Genomic DNA, 16643 nt, shown 5'->3' with positions numbered 1-16643 from the left:
AAAAGTGTAAAAACAATCATGATTTGACCCCTGTCACCTGAAACATTGCCACCCAGTGTAGTCAAGATTGGAAAACAGCTGCTCAATTTATAGAGCAGTCAAAGTGAATGTGGTCAAATTTAATTGCTTGAACATTCTGTTGATTGAACTCAGTCAAGATAGTATTAAAATAAACATTCTTACAAAGTACAATAAAGATTGGATAACATACTTTGATGTTTACATTAGAGAGCATAATTTATGTGAAAGTTTGACTACAGGGATGATGACACAAGACATGATCCCTGTTGCTATGCATGCAACATAAATATTGTCCACACAAATTTAAACTGGACTGGTGTAGGAACAGGATTGTTTTCTTTAAACACTTTTATATAACCTAGCATGTTTCTATCTAACATACTAGAAGCTGTGCTCAGGGGCCTGATGGTTTATAAACATCATTAAATTTTGTTTCACTATGCTTTCTAAGAGGCGTAGTTTTGGTCAAAATAGAACAAGAATCCTTCATTTGGCCAAAAGTGATGTGAAGGCCGATTTCTATGTGGGTCTTGGGGCATGGGGAAGTCTTATCAGTTAGATGGTTGGAGGTGCATTTGGGCATATATATTTCCTAGTGCTACACATATTTCCAAGTGCACTTATTTCCTGAAATTTCACTTCAGAACTTTAAATTTATATATCTGACTTTTTTATTTGAGATAAAGAGCACACATTTATGAGCTACACAACGGTTACTTCTAATGTTACTGGACAATTATTTAAATTTACAGTAATTACTATATTTTTTAACAGTGCCCTTAAACATCAATTATGGCTATTTAAAGCCACACCATGTAAGTTGTTCAACAGTTGTGTCCTTAATCATTGATAAATATTCAGTGATGCTCACTAAGGCATGTTCGTCAACCCAGGGTGGTGCCCCATAGGCATATGTTAAAGTAAAAGACATATGAGAAAACGGGCCTATTACAGGATAAATAGCATTCAAATATGATCCACAAAGATATTTTGCATTGAATTTTATTAATATCTGACAGTTGCACAATTGAAAATTAATGGTAAAATTTATATGCAATTAATAAATAAATAAACAATTTAACACAGAAACAGAGAAATATCTTCGGACCAGGTAATAGAAATATCAGAACACATATTTACAAACTGTGGGAAAATAAATAGACAACACACACATTTAAAATTTTCGGAGTAGCTATCTGCTAGTCTATAAAATAAATTATTGTATGATGTTAAAACACAAAACTTGATACAGGTTAAAGTGAGACTCTTATTCAAAATCAATACATACACATGTATAACAAACATAAATTTTGAGTGCTAAACCTTTAACTTCTTACTAAATTATGCATTTATAGAAAACATTAATTACTGATAACAAGATTGAAACCGTGTATTAAATAGAAAGAAACGCAAATACCGTATATTAAATGATTGGTGAATGCTAAAAGATTTTTTATGATCCACTATCATCTCATAAAGTAGAAACACTGTGTTTTATACACATTTCTTTCAAATTAAACTCGGTATCCTCCATAATAACCATTGCTTTTGACATTTATTTATCTATTTTGGAATATTTAAACATTTGTATTGAATGTGTTAGATCTTTTTGGGAAGTGTGCACCTTTAAGCTTTGAGTCTATGAAGCTAAAATAATAAAAAATATCATGGAATATCAAACATAAAACTCACTCACAGATTGGCAAACAGCAACTTTTTAGAAGAATGTTTTCTATAAATATTTTACATTAAATACATTTTTTGTTTTTGAAGTCTTCAACTTTGAACTGCATTAGTTATGTTCAGCTGACAATAAATTGTTGCTATCACATGACAATCCTGCAGGTGCTCCTGCTATAGTTGAAATAAATCACCCCATCAGTGCTGATAAGGTTAACAGGCAACTTGACTCAAATAATAATAAATATTTATGCCAAGGTAAAGTATCCAAGAAAACATTTACCAGCAGAAGAGTAGATAGCAGAATTTTTTTTAAAAGAAATCTGAACAGTAAACTTTAGCACTTTGTTAAAAACTTACAAAGTTAGCTGAAATTAAATGTAATTTCTTTATATGGTTGCAAATTCATAAATCCCCAAATCGAGTTTTTCAGCTGTAGCTCTCCACCGTTTTCTTGAAATAAAGTCATGTTTTTATGTTTAATATTTGAATTCATAGTAAATCTTGAACTCTTCATTGTCCTTGAAATAATATTGTTGCCAATCTATAAGAGAGCACTGTTAACAAAATAATTACACACACAATGATAAGCACTATCAGGATTATAAAATAGCAAACCCCCATAACATATAAGTATGTAAGAAAATTATTGCACTTAATTATTATGTTACTGTAATTTATTGACTAACACATACATGTATAACACAAGCAGTGGTTACATGGCAATTATTTACATAAAACAAACTCTTCATAGAATCTCTTTAGAATTTTACAGTAATGCCTTTTGTTTTTTCCTCATACACCAAACTATTCTCTCTTTTTTTATTTTATTTTTTTTATTTTAAAAAGCAGCTTCATTTCATTGTACCCTTTGTCTTTATGTCCTGATAGATTATGCATTTACTGTAAGCTTTTGCATTCCTGAAGACTATTATGAAGCACCAAGAGATCTGTAAGCTCACTGAACACTCTCTCGCTAGTGAAGTTACCACCATTACTTCTGAAGTTTTCCAAACAAAGTCTTCTTAGCAGGCTTTTCTTGTGGGGTCTGAAAAAAGAATTATTTATCCTTTAAAGCTGATTACAATAGAAAAATCCTTTCACAACAGTATACATGTAATCCAAAATGAATACACTAAATTACCAGTGTTGACTGCAGTTATTGGTGAAATTATGTTTTATATTAAAATTTTATTAACTACGATATATTGGTAAAAGATAAATAAAAAATAAATCCTTGTCTTTAGTATGACATAATTAGCAATATAGATAGCCAGCAATTAATCAAGAAACATTATTGCCAAGTAGCGCACTAACATGCAAAGAAGGACACATATATAAAAATGTTTTAATACAAAACCAGAGGAAACCAGTTAAATGATGATGTATATAACACGGTATAAAAAATATGCCAGATGAGTGTAACTGTCATTAAGGAGCGCTGGGTACCAGTAGTTTGGCTCCAAGCAGCATCTTGGCCTTGTCTTCCTCCTGCTGAACATCTGTGACCGGCGCCTCCTCCCCGATACGTGTACGCATGTGCAGCTTCTGCTTGATGGCCTGCAATGTATGAAATGGGAGCGATGTAAGCATTGATTTCATCATAACATTTTAAATCTGAACAGGATTTTGCCAGTCCTTTTAACTAGGATAATTAAATATGTTAGATATTTTAAACCAATGTATCTGAAGATAATGTCACACAATCTCGATGCAAGTTTTCCTACAAATTCTAGAAGAATGAAATTGTAAAGAAATATAAATAAACAGCACAGATGCTATATGCCCATATTTCTTGACCATTTTTACGGCATTCATCAACATTAAAACAAATAATTCTATGACTAAATAATGCTCAATATGCATTTGTCCGAACGCCGAAGTGTTTACACACCTGTGAGATAAGGACTTTCTTGCTGTCGTTCTTCATGGCCATGAGGAGGTCGAACCATGTCCAGATACAGTTGTGGTACTCCAGGGTGGGCAGCACCAGGCTGAAGTCGTGTACATCTATAATATTCTTCTCCTTCTCTCCCTAGAAAATATAACATGATTTAAACAAGACCATCGCAAGTAAATGCCTATGCTCATCCATTTTGCTTAGTTGGCCAGAGTAAATATAAACAAATGTATTGAACTTGCTAGACTTATGCCCATTGTAATTTTATGGAAATATAATTAGGTTCATGTTTATATTGAAATAATTCAGAAACATGTTTGTCCTGTTAATTTGTTCATGTTGACAACCAAGGTTATCACTACACAGTGATCTATTCTGGAAAAACACTCATAAAGTTGTTTGGCCGGTCCAGTCATTCATTGGCAACAATTAATTGAAAAGATATTGCGGTTGATAAATTTAAAAACCAAAAGAAATGTTCATACTAAAAGCATGCATGCCTTTACCTTATATGAGAAGCGTGTCTGGACCTCTGGAACCTTGATATACAGGAAAGTGTTGTTGTTTGCAGCTCTCTCCTAAAACACAAACATATATATATTTGTTTCAGTTTATCTTTGATGAAAGATGATAAATTAAAGAATCACATTCGAGTCTTCTCTTGGGTAGAAAACAGGCCATGAGTATAAGTATCTTTCATGGCCGAGAGTGTAAGATAGGTTCATTCCGACCCGAGCGTAGGGTGTTTTGCGGAAACGAGGTTTACCGAGTTTTCGCAAAACACCATGCGCGAGGGTCGGGATGAACCCATCTTACACGAGCGGCTATGGTAGATGCTTTTTCTCCCACCTCAGTTAAACAAAATTAAGTAAAAATGTATTTTTTGCTGGAACTCTTTTGTGCTTAGTGAAAATAATTGCGTATGGATATGCGATAGCACGTGGTTGTCATGGATATGCGCGCAATGATCCAGTTAATGTTAATAGTCAAATCGGTCTTTTTAAATAGTTCTAAGGAGAATGAAGCATTATTTCTTGAATGGTGCTTGAAAACTGTTTTATGGTGACATTTGAAGCGAGAAATAATTATTTAGCATTCTAAATATTACCATAAGACAAGATTTCCTTGATGCTACTGACGACAGTCTTCAACAAGGGAGGTAGCTACAATGTTGTGACCATTCAAAAAGGAGTTCCATACGGGCATTTTATCTTCGCCCGTGGGCAAGATAAGAATATCTAGCATGGTTAAATTATTGGATCTACTTATCTGAGGTGGGAGAAAATGTTTTCCTGGTGGAGCTTGAACCCATGACTTCTAGGCTAAGAACTGGACATCTATACCATTAAACCTCCTTAACCAACTTTCGCTGGTGTAATATCTAAGACAGGTTTTGTAAATTGTGCATTGACTACTAAATAAAGCACTGACTTGACTGTTCCACTATATATCCTTCAGCAATTAGACATAATTCTTATAACTCTCAGTTTTATAATTGTAATTAGAATTATTATTTGTGAACTTCTGACAGTACACTGAAAGACATAAGCTACATTTCATACATTTATCATGCTTTAAATCATGCTGTGTATACATGTATACATATGTTTGTGATTTAATGGTCATATGAGTGGGAAACTTTAATTGTGATGTTTTTAAACTTAAAAAATCGTTAACACATAAAATAAAGTGAAACAGCATTTTCATAATCAAATGAAGAATCAATATTTTTCACTTGTTAGCATGCGCAGGTATTTGAGTGAAGTTGGGTCATTATTATGTTACAGTTGTTCATTCATTACATTTTGGGTGATGTCAAACCTTCATTGTTTTGATGTACCACACGCTATCTAGTCCCACGTATGAAGCATTTCGACGCAATGAATTAACTGAGGGCTTTCGCTGATATGATACACAAAATAGTAATAGATAGTAGAATTGCACAAAGATTTGTTACAAAGTCACATAGCTAGTTACTAAGAAATTAAAGAAGATTTCAGTGCTAACAGAACCATCCTCTCAGAGTAATTTCTTTCACAATATGAGGTGTTGGGCATTGTCTTTTAAAGGTAAAAGTGTTATTGTAATAATTATGAGAACTTAAATACCTTAAATCATGTTATTGCTTTCATGCAAAAAATAAACATCCATACTTCAGTGTACATGTACCTTCATCTTGTCAATGTCGTCAGTAGCTGTGATGGACGGTGAACGTTTCAGCTCCTTACTGCTTCGCTGGGACGCTCTCTTGTCCGAACGAGTAAATGATTTGCTTGAACTCGCCCCATCCATGTCATCATCTGTTGGTAATAATACTTCTAATTTGTAGTCCAATTATTTTCTAGCATATATATCATATTAATCACATGTTCAACGATAAACAGTGTATGATTGATACTCACCAATATGAATATAATCGTTTTAATGTTCATTAATTGTTTGGGCAAATTTGTCATAATTTCTGCATTTTATTTTTACAAAAGAAAAAGGAAAATTCACTGTTTGGGGTTATTTTTTGTAGTTACTCTAGCTTGAAATTAAATTGTTAAATCCTGCAACAGCAGCGTCTTCAGTACCTGCATCCTCCTTGTCTATGTCCTTGTCTGGGAAGAAGAACTCCATGATCTTTTTGAAGTACTGGTGGGTCATCTGAATCTGCAGGGGCACTAGGTTCACCTCAAAGTGTTCTTTCACCGCTATACCACCAACTGTATAACGAGGGAAGAGAAGTGGGTTAAATATAGAACTTACTTCATCAAAAACGATGATAATTTTGTGTTTACAGCACTTAACAGGCTCTAAACAGGCAATTCTCATAAATAATCAACCAGATTAATGAAAAAAAACTTTTCATTTTACCTATTTTGTACTATAAAAACATCTTTCTACTTTCACTTTGCATAATTGTTTATACTTACCAGGAGGCCTCTCTGTACACAGCACCCTGAGTGTCATTCTCCTGTTGTCATCCCCACTCGGCAGTTCCCGCGGCACTATCACATCCTTGTAGATTGTATTGGGCAGAAGGTTGGTGACCTTGACCCAGCCAAGCTCCACCTGGTGGCTCCATGTATCATTGTCCCTGTTCACCTTCGTGTACACAAAGTTCCTCAAGGCCAGATCTGAAATCCCGACCTGACCGTCTGGCTCTGTGAGCCTCCACTGGGCGAACTTGAAGCAGACCTCGTTCCTGCGTATGACGTACGCCTGCTGGGTCTGGGCCTTCTGTGTGGAAGCCTGACCCTGCAGCTGGCTCTCCTTGAAGCAGCTGATGCGGATGGACAGTTCCTCGTTAAGCATGGTCATCTTGTCCTTGCACTGTCGCAGCCGCATCTGCAGCGTCTCCTGGTCTTCCTTCAACTCTTCAAGGTAACTGGAATATACACACACACAGCTCTATATGTAGAATACTGTTGTAATTTACAAAGTATGTTGATAATGATGAGGGCAACATATTATTTGTGGGATATATTACAAAATAATCAGAAAAGAATTTGAGTGTTTCATACTTTTCATTTTCCTCCTCTTCAAGGGCCTTGAGCACAAGAAACAGCTCCTTCTCATAGAACCGGTACCTCTCACTGTGCTGCCTGAAACACATTCAGTTCAATTATTTATAAATGATTCAATTGGGTCTTTCTAATATTGAATGGTATACAGGTATTTAAATGGATTATGAACATTTCTTTTGATCCATCAACTAGTACCAAACATAATATGGAACCTGAATAAACAAGAGCTGCCACAAGTGATTAGTTACATGGCATGTTGATACAGGTATGCTGCAATTCCCTACACTCTACACTAACGTACACTCTCCTGCTGCGAGAAAGTGGGTTTGTTTCAGTCCTTCTCTCTGAAGAACCTGGTTAAACTAGAGAGATACCACAAGAGTGACTGCTAGACTGCCTCACATGTTTAAACATGTAAGTTGCATAACACTTTACCTGACACTCTCCTGCAGAGAGAGGATAGGAGTCTTTTGATCCTCCACTCGGGAGAGCTGTAGCTGGAACCTCATGCTCTGTAACTTCTCTGTCACCTCCTACAGTAACAAATAGCAGTTACAGTGCCTGTAGATTGTATATACTGAGTAGCTTACATAAGTACCAATAATTTTTAAACTTAGTTACAGACTGAAAACCATGATAATATAAATCATTTTTATAATTAAACTTGTGTTTCCCTAAAAAAAATATATACTGTCATAATTCTACTACCTTTTTCTTCAGTTCTACATGCAGTAAAAGGTTGTTCACAATGTCGATGATCATGTCATGCTGCAGCTGAAAGATGACAGAGGTTAATTATTCATAATCAATATGTTCAACCTTTGATGAAAAAAATAATTGTAATACATGAACGTACCCTGTTTAACAGCTCATTCTACATTCATTTAATGATTAATTTTAAAGTATGAATTTTATGACGAAGGGTCTTGAATACCTTGTACTCATTGTACAATATATTGAAATATGGGCTCTGCATACTGCAATATATAACAATATGTTTTCTGGTGTATTGTTGCAGCCTTAGTTATATACATGTATGAGATGTTGTTTACTTGACATGTATATAGGGATGTACTTACATGGTTTGTACAGACATTAAGATCATGGTGAAGCAGTGTCAGCGTGTCAACGCCCTCATCTCTCTGCATCATGTCAGCATCATCTGATGGCTGAAAATTTGGTAAAATAACAATACACTTTCGTTAAACTATTGATTACAATAAGGAATAATACTTACTGTGAGCAGGTAAGGAAAATTTGAACTTTATATACAATACCATAAAAATGTTATAATTTCTATACAAAGGGCCATAAATGTGACAATATATAAGCATAAGTTACATAACTTGTCACAAAAGAGCTATTTTTTCTGTGATGTTTTAGAAACGAAAGTTTGAACTTATCTTGAATGACTGATTATTTATTAGTTATTAACAAAACCATAGAAATGGTCATAATTTCTTAGGGCAAAGAAAATAATCAATCTGATATCTTGAACAGCTGCTGAGTTATTAACAAAACAAAAAAAGACAGACAGATGTCCACACACACAAATGGGTATGTATTGATACTAATTATTTCTTTCCATATAGAACATACATTTGTTAGGTAGCACTTGTTGCTTAGGGTTAGTTAGGTCTTGTTGAGTATATTTTTATAATGGGGAGTTATTGGAAAGTAGCCAACAAAGATTGATATGTGAGAACCGATAGACAGACAGATGGACTGACAGGGTGTTTATTAGAGGGCATCTGCAAAATAAAACTGATCATTCAGATAATGACAAAATTGTCCATCAAATAGCTAAAAAACACCTATGTTGAAAGAAACACAATACGTATGTTCATTAATTTTCAAACATAAAGTCTGCTATCATTTTATGCTAGTTCTACCTGTACTGATTGGGGAACCCCTTATAATGACAATGAATGCTAGTTTTCCCTCTACCTGTGGGGGACCCCCTATAATGACAATGAATGCTAGTTTTCCCTCTACCTGTGGGGGACCCCCTATAATGACAATGAATGCTAGTTTTCTTTACCACTGGGGAACCCCTTATAATGACAATGAATGCTAGTATTTTCCCTACCAGTGGGGGAACCCCTTATAATGACAATGAATGCTAGTATTTTCCCTACCAGTGGGGGAACCCCTTATAATGACAATGAATGCTAGTATTGCCCCTACCAGTGGGGGAACCCATTCTAATGACAATGAATGCTAGTTTGAATGCTAGTTTTCCCTTTACCACTGGGGAACCCCTTATAATGGCAATGAATGCTAGTATTGCCCCTACCAGTGGGGGAACCCCTTATAATGACAATGAATGCTAGTATTTTCCCTACCAGTGGGGGAACCCCTTCTAATGACAATGAATGCTAGTATTTTCCCTACCAGTGGGGGAACCCCTTATAATGACAATGAATGCTAGTATTTTCCCTACCAGTGGGGGAACCCTTCTAATGACAATGAATGCTAGTATTTTCCCTACCAGTGGGGGAACCCCTTATAATGACAATGAATGCTAGTATTGCCCCTACCAGTGGGGGAACCCATTCTAATGACAATGAATGCTAGTTTTCCCTTTACCACTGGGGAACCCCTTATAATGGCAATGAATGCTAGTATTGCCCCTACCAGTGGGGGAACCCCTTATAATGACAATGAATGCTAGTATTTTCCCTACCAGTGGGGGAACCCCTTATAATGGCAATGAATGCTAGTATTTTCCCTACCAGTGGGGGAACCCCTTATAATGACAATGAATGCTAGTATTGCCCCTACCAGTGGGGGAACCCCTTCTAATGACAATGAATGCTAGTATTGCCCCTACCAGTGGGGGAACCCCTTATAATGACAATGAATGTTAGTATTTTCCCTACCAGTGGGGGAACCCCTTATAATGGCAATGAATGCTAGTATTTTCCCTACCAGTGGGGGAACCCCTTATAATGGCAATGAATGCTAGTATTGCCCCTACCAGTGGGGGAACCCCTTCTAATGACAATGAATGCTAGTTTTCCCTTTACAGGCAGGGAACCCCTTATAATGACAATGAATGCTAGTTCTCCCTCTACCTGTGGGGAAACCCGCTTCAATGACAATGCTAGATTTCCCTTTACCGGATGGGGAAACCTCTTATAATGACAATGAATGCTAGTATTGCCCCTACCAGTGGGGGAACCCCTTATAATGACAATGAATGCTAGTATTTTCCCTACCAGTGGGGGAACCCCTTATAATGACAATGAATGCTAGTATTGCCCCTACCAGTGGGGGAACCCCTTCTAATGACAATGAATGCTAGTTTTCCCTTTACCAGTGGGGAACCCCTTATAATGACAATGAATGCTAGTTTTCCCTTTACAGGCAGGGAACCCCTTATAATGACAATGAATGCTAGTTCTCCCTCTACCTGTGGGGAAACCCGCTTCAATGACAATGCTAGATTTCCCTTTACCGGTTGGGGGAACCCCTTATAATGACAATGAATGCTAGTATTGCCCCTACCAGTGGGGGAACCCCTTATAATGACAATGAATGCTAGTATTGCCCCTACCAGTGGGGGAACCCATTCTAATGACAATGAATGCTAGTATTTTCCCTACCAGTGGGGGAACCCCTTATAATGGCAATGAATGCTAGTATTTTCCCTACCAGTGGGGGAACCCCTTATAATGACAATGAATGCTAGTATTTTCCCTTTACCACTGGGGAACCCCTTATAATGACAATGAATGCTAGTATTGCCCCTACCAGTGGGGGAACCCCTTCTAATGACAATGAATGCTAGTATTGCCCCTACCAGTGGGGGAACCCCTTATAATGACAATGAATGCTAGTATTTTCCCTACCAGTGGGGGAACCCCTTATAATGACAATGAATGCTAGTATTGCCCCTACCAGTGGGGGAACCCCTTCTAATGACAATGAATGCTAGTTTTCCCTTTACCAGTGGGGAACCCCTTATAATGACAAGGAATGCTAGTTTTCCCTTTACAGGCAGGGATACCCTTATAATGACAATGAATGCTAGTTCTCCCTCTACCTGTGGGGAAACCCGCTTCAATGACAATGCTAGATTTCCCTTTACCGGTTGGGGAAACCTCTTATAATGACAATGAATGCAAGTTTTCCCTCTACCTGTGGGGGAACCCGCTTCAATGACAATGAATGCTAGTTTTCCCTTTAACCGTTGGGGAACCTCTTATAGTAAAATTGAATACTAGTTTTACCCATAATTTATAATGACAATGAATGCCAATGCCGTACCGGTGGGGGAACCTCCTGAAGCAACAGTGGGTCTGCCTCCCCGTAGTTCACGTAGAAAAACTGGCACTTGCACCGGGAGATGATCCTCTGCATCTGGATGGACTTGGACTTCTGAAATAGAGTTTCAGGAATTATTACATTTAATGCAATGGGTTTCTAACTATTCCAGTCTACTGGTGTTGGCATAAACATTTAAATCTGAATATGATACATCTGTACAAAATTTGATCAGCTGTTTTTCACAATTTTCATTTCCATGGACAACCAGTGAATAAAGTCATCCTTATTATAAGTTATAAGTATAATTCCACTTTCTTGACCAGCTAAGTGTATAGAGCTGTTAACTAACACAGTCTGGTCCCATACTCACATGTGCCCCTGCATAACATGTGTTGATGATGCCGCCCACACTGTGGCCGCTGCCTGCCATCTCCTGCAGACTGGTTGGATCTGGCTCAGAGCGGTCCTCCACATGAGCTTTTGACAACCATGGGATTGTGTCATCTGTAAACTCTGGGCCAGGGTCAACTGTAGCATAGTACTGGAAATACATGTATATTAATTTCAGCTTTCAAATATTTGCATTAAAATATCTATAACATTTACCATGATTGTCTATTAACTGTAAAAAATGGTATATAGACTGAATATTTTATAAAAAAAAAAGCAGCTGGAGTTCTCAGAATATGAATAAATGTTAGAGGGCAAATGTACTTATTCGTAACTGAAAATAATGATACCTTGGAAACAAGCTTTACGCTGAAGTGAAAATAATTTACACCCACCTGCATGCAATCCAACGATCCTGACCATGTGTCTTTACTGCGGAGCTGGTTGTCACGCACCCAGACAGGCATGTGGCTGCATGAGAGCACCTTGGCCTTTGCCGCACTCACAATCAAAAACCCCTGCGTCTCACAACCCTTCACAAAGATCTGGCTGTTGTGCAACTCAACTGTAAAATACAAAACAATGTACATACATGCACATGGTATACACTGTATATTGTTATCATAGGGTTTAGTTTGTAAAATTGTAGTTTTATTTAAAGAACATCTTTCAACTAGGCAAACAAATTTTTTACTCACTAAGCCAGTTTTTCTGCACAATGTCGTCTCCCTGACAGGCAGCTACACCCTGGAGCTGGTCCATGTTTGTACTGGATGGCTACAGATAGAAGATTAAAGTAAATGTAAATGATATTGTCATAAGTATTAACATATTTCCTGACTAACTAATCACTGTCTACAATCTAGAACACTATTAAATATTCTTTCAGTACTTATACAGCATTTGTCACTAAAAATGTAATAATTAATTTAGTTTTATATTCCAATGAGTCTGGAATAGACTTAAATCATAGATGTACCTCCTCAGTAAAGGCTACAGACTTGCTATCAGACTCTGCAACTAGTTTCATGAGCATGGAGTGGGCGTGTCCGGCCTGCATCTTGCTGGAGGGGCTGGGCGTGGCAACTTCCATCTCATCCAGGTGCAGGTTTGACCCACGTTGGGGAAACTTTGCCTGCAAGTATGATAAGATAATCTCTTTAAAAGAAACTTTAAAATCAATACTTCACAAACATTTTCGCCTATTTCTCTTGATCTTTCCTTAAAGAAACAAAATTTAAACAAGAGGCCCAAAAGGGCCTATGCTCTACTGGCATGGCTTTTGTGGTCATATCAATCCAGAGCATGTATGTATGGGTAAAAGGCAACAGACATATAGTTTATGTTTTGTGTTTGGGTTACCTGAAAACGTAGCATGTTCAACATCTGAGCCCAGAAAGTATTGTAAGCAGATTAGTTGCATGAACTATTTTAATATGTGCCAAGTAAAAGTCATCTGACAAAAAAAAAATGCTTTCAAAACTGTACTCATAGTAAAAATTTCTATAGTTTTAAAAGTTAAAAAAAGTTGGTCAAAAGGTCAAAGTCAAGGGCATCCTAGGACAACATTGATCAATTTAAACAAACATTCACAATCAATTGTGCTGAGATGGATGCACGAACACACAAAAAGATTTTCAAACCTGTCCAGATTTATGTTTACCAAACCTGTGAACCCTGGGTGTGGCCAGTAATGACACCAGGTGCATAACTTAAACATTCACAACCAATTTTGTTAAGATGAATGCGCAAACTACAGAACTTCAAGCTAAAAAACGGCCTTTGGGCTTTCAACAAGAACAAGGCAGAGTAATTCACAAAATCAACTGCAGAAGCAAAAAGCAAATTGTCTCTCAAAATCCTAGACTTGCAAATTGTCTCCCTTAACTCTAGACTTGAATTTACATGTACATGTAAACTTGGCTAAAAATAGAATTTGCTCATGCAGACCTGGCTAAAAATAGAAAGCATATCTTTAAAACTTTCATGGCCCATAATCTAGGCATTCATGGGCGGATCTTGCTGGTTTTCGAAAGGAACCGAGCTCTAATACCTAGATACTGTACAAGTTTCATCGAGATACAATCAAAACTGAAGACTGTATCGTGTTCACAATCAATTGTTTACAGAAGCACGACCGCACGGACGCACGACTGCACGGATGCACATACTACGTACACATTACCATCGCATAAGCTCTTCTGGCCTTTGGCCAGTAGAGCTAAAAATTAACAAAATTTTGAATCAAATGGTTAAAAATTCAATCTAGATTCTATTTTTGAATACCTATATTTCAATGTTCCTTACATTAGATGCACTTCCACTACCCTCGATCTTGAATCCTTTGAGGGCCTCAGCTGAGAGGTTCCGCTTGAGCGACTGGGCTTTCATGTAGCTGTCGTAGAGCCCAATGAGCACGGTACGGTTCTCCTTGTTCCACAAGCCCCGCATGTCATACACCTGCAGGTTGTGGGTGGGGGTCTTCTGTGTAAAGTTATACAATATGTAGGCAAGAGTAAGTTATAAGGAACATATTTAAAAGGAAATATAAATTTACATTAGTATTTTAACATATTTCTTTTCAAAGCTGTTTGTGACAATTATAAGCTACAAAGCAGAAACACATTCAAAGAAATGTTCAAACACAATTTAAACATTAATTGTTTGATACAAAATTACCATAATGTAAGTGTATTAAACATTAAAGGAAAACATTTAAGCACCTACTGTGGCTTGAAGGTCAGGGATTTCACTTTTATCTGTTGATGACCTTTGGTATGAAACCCTGTTATTGAAGAAATATAGTAATAGAATGATTAACAAGTAAAATTGAATGCAGAGATTTGACGTATGTTTCCTGAATAGAATTTGCAACTACTTTGTATAGTAAGATCACAATTCAACAGAAGTATCTTACTTGGAAACACTGAGGAAGAAGCTTTCCATGACAGGCCGGCCTGCAGTTGACATGTCCAGCTGAAATGTTTAAACATTGTATAATTTATGTACAGTCACCTTTATATTTCAATGCAATGTGCAAGTAATGAAGCTGCACTCGCACAAATTGAACGATTTGACAATTTTTTAATTTTTTGTCTCAGAATCAGCTGATTTTGGCATCAGTGTTTTCATATCAGTCATATAGGATAACACACAATAGAACAGATCTCAATCGTTTGGAAAACTGCCAAATTTCATTTTTTTTTTAAAGCATTCGTAAGCTTTTAGTCACAAAACATCAATTTTCCAGCGTAAATATTAAAAACTGAGATCTGATCTTTTATCAGCAGGCTTCATCTTATATCACCAGAATACAATCATTTATGCAACATCTGGTTCCTTCCAATACAAAAAAATAAGGTTGTCAAAACGGTCAATCTGAGAGAGTGCAGCTTTAAATATATCCATCACATAAAATGTACAAGTATTTCAAATGATCTAAATTCAGTTTTTACCTTCCAATAATGCTTCAAATAAAAGAAATGTTTGAACCATTTGAGTGCAAATTGTCAAGAGTTATTGATATTTGAAATGCACATCAATTAAATTTTAATCAAACTTCACATCACATATGAGACATAAAAACTCTAACACGTATCCCTGTACCTCGTCCTGGTGTCGGACTTGAGAGCTGCACAGCCATGTCTTGGTGCCAGAGAGGAGACAGTTAAGGTATATCACACTCCAGTCAGCGCTTGGCCGGTGTATCAACCCATCCTCTACTGGCCGCAGCGTCAGCTCATTCCGCAATTCTAGCACGAAGGAATTGGTGGAAAACTTGGCTCCATGCTGGCGGGAGAAGGACATCCAGTAGTGGACGTCAAACTGGTGGAAGTTGACAGACATCTGGGCATACTTGTAATGGCGACTCAGTGTAGGCTTGCGAATCTTCGTATTGTCAAACATCTTCCCACGCCTCACTGGCCGTGTGACACTAGCCAGGCACAGCTGGGGATAACAGCATAGAATAACAATTATTTTTCTAATAGAAATATTTTCAGTTATTTGCCTTACAAATAGCTTCGGGTATCTCAACACTGTTTCAAAGGCACTTGGATATCCTTAACCATGCGTTTACATCTCACAAGAATTAGTGTGTTTGTCTCACGAGATTCCTTTTCCTTTCAAATTTCAAAGGAACGGCCACTCCAGAAATCATAGTATTAACGTTGCATATTGAAAATACTTTGACCCTTTAACATCATGTCCAGGAGAGAAAAGGGGGTCAAGAGAACAAGGGCACATGCATCGGAGCCTGTGGATACGGAATCTACGTGAGCTAATAGAAACTGACAAAAGGTATGCAAAACAAAAATTCCATCATTACTATGTGTGTTGCATTAATTGTGTACAAGTGCATTACACTTTTGTTCTATACAAAAAGATTAAAATTCACCACTACATTTACAACTTTCAATTCCTAAGTTAACAATGTACAAAATCTTTTTAGTAAATTCCAACGTAACCACGCACTTTACATGTACTTGGCTAGATAAGCAAATCCTTTATTAATATAGAAGACTATGAGAAAATATTTTCAACCTACCCCAATCTTCTCCATGAACCTGAGAGTGCTAGCGTAGAAGAGTCCAATTGGTTTCCCGCCCCGCGGATCTCTCCTGCGAGATGTCTCTAACGAGATGCTCAAGTTCAGGTTTTGAGATCTGAAATAACACAATGACGCATGATAGAAAAGTAAGAAACATTAAATACAAATAAACAAGGCTTGCTTTTTAAGACATAAAATCATGTTTTTGAAAATGCTTGCTGTTATAAAAGCTACATGTACCTCTCAGCAAACACAAATATACATTGAAATTAATTCAGTATAACAATGTATGGCAAGGAAATCATTTTAAAGTACTTGT

The 16643-nt window shown here is 36.8% G+C and overlaps 1 protein-coding gene across 1 annotated transcript in view; it reads right to left on the bottom strand.

The window, feature by feature from the left end:
* Window positions 1-1009: 1009 nt before the first annotated feature.
* Window positions 1010-16643, bottom strand: part of LOC128231673 (protein hobbit-like) — a 43002-nt gene continuing 27368 nt past the window's right edge. Inside the window, exons 31-51 of the mRNA XM_052944733.1 lie at window positions 16322-16439; window positions 15382-15723; window positions 14693-14751; window positions 14503-14560; window positions 14083-14259; window positions 12755-12910; window positions 12474-12552; window positions 12171-12340; window positions 11756-11926; window positions 11386-11496; window positions 8193-8282; window positions 7822-7887; window positions 7549-7646; window positions 7111-7191; window positions 6520-6974; window positions 6178-6309; window positions 5771-5901; window positions 4108-4179; window positions 3596-3736; window positions 3151-3261; window positions 1010-2749 (exon numbers count right to left, since the gene is read on the bottom strand). Of these exons, the coding sequence (XP_052800693.1) occupies window positions 2696-2749; window positions 3151-3261; window positions 3596-3736; window positions 4108-4179; window positions 5771-5901; window positions 6178-6309; window positions 6520-6974; window positions 7111-7191; window positions 7549-7646; window positions 7822-7887; window positions 8193-8282; window positions 11386-11496; window positions 11756-11926; window positions 12171-12340; window positions 12474-12552; window positions 12755-12910; window positions 14083-14259; window positions 14503-14560; window positions 14693-14751; window positions 15382-15723; window positions 16322-16439 (2872 nt within the window). The 3' untranslated portion in view covers window positions 1010-2695. The remainder of the gene's footprint in view (window positions 2750-3150; window positions 3262-3595; window positions 3737-4107; window positions 4180-5770; window positions 5902-6177; window positions 6310-6519; window positions 6975-7110; window positions 7192-7548; window positions 7647-7821; window positions 7888-8192; window positions 8283-11385; window positions 11497-11755; window positions 11927-12170; window positions 12341-12473; window positions 12553-12754; window positions 12911-14082; window positions 14260-14502; window positions 14561-14692; window positions 14752-15381; window positions 15724-16321; window positions 16440-16643) is intronic.

The sequence above is a fragment of the Mya arenaria genome, chromosome 4 (assembly GCF_026914265.1).
Source record: "Mya arenaria isolate MELC-2E11 chromosome 4, ASM2691426v1".
NCBI lineage: Eukaryota > Metazoa > Mollusca > Bivalvia > Myida > Myidae > Mya > Mya arenaria.
Note: the sequence above shows the minus strand (reverse complement) of the source record. Positions and strands in the feature narration are given on the sequence as shown.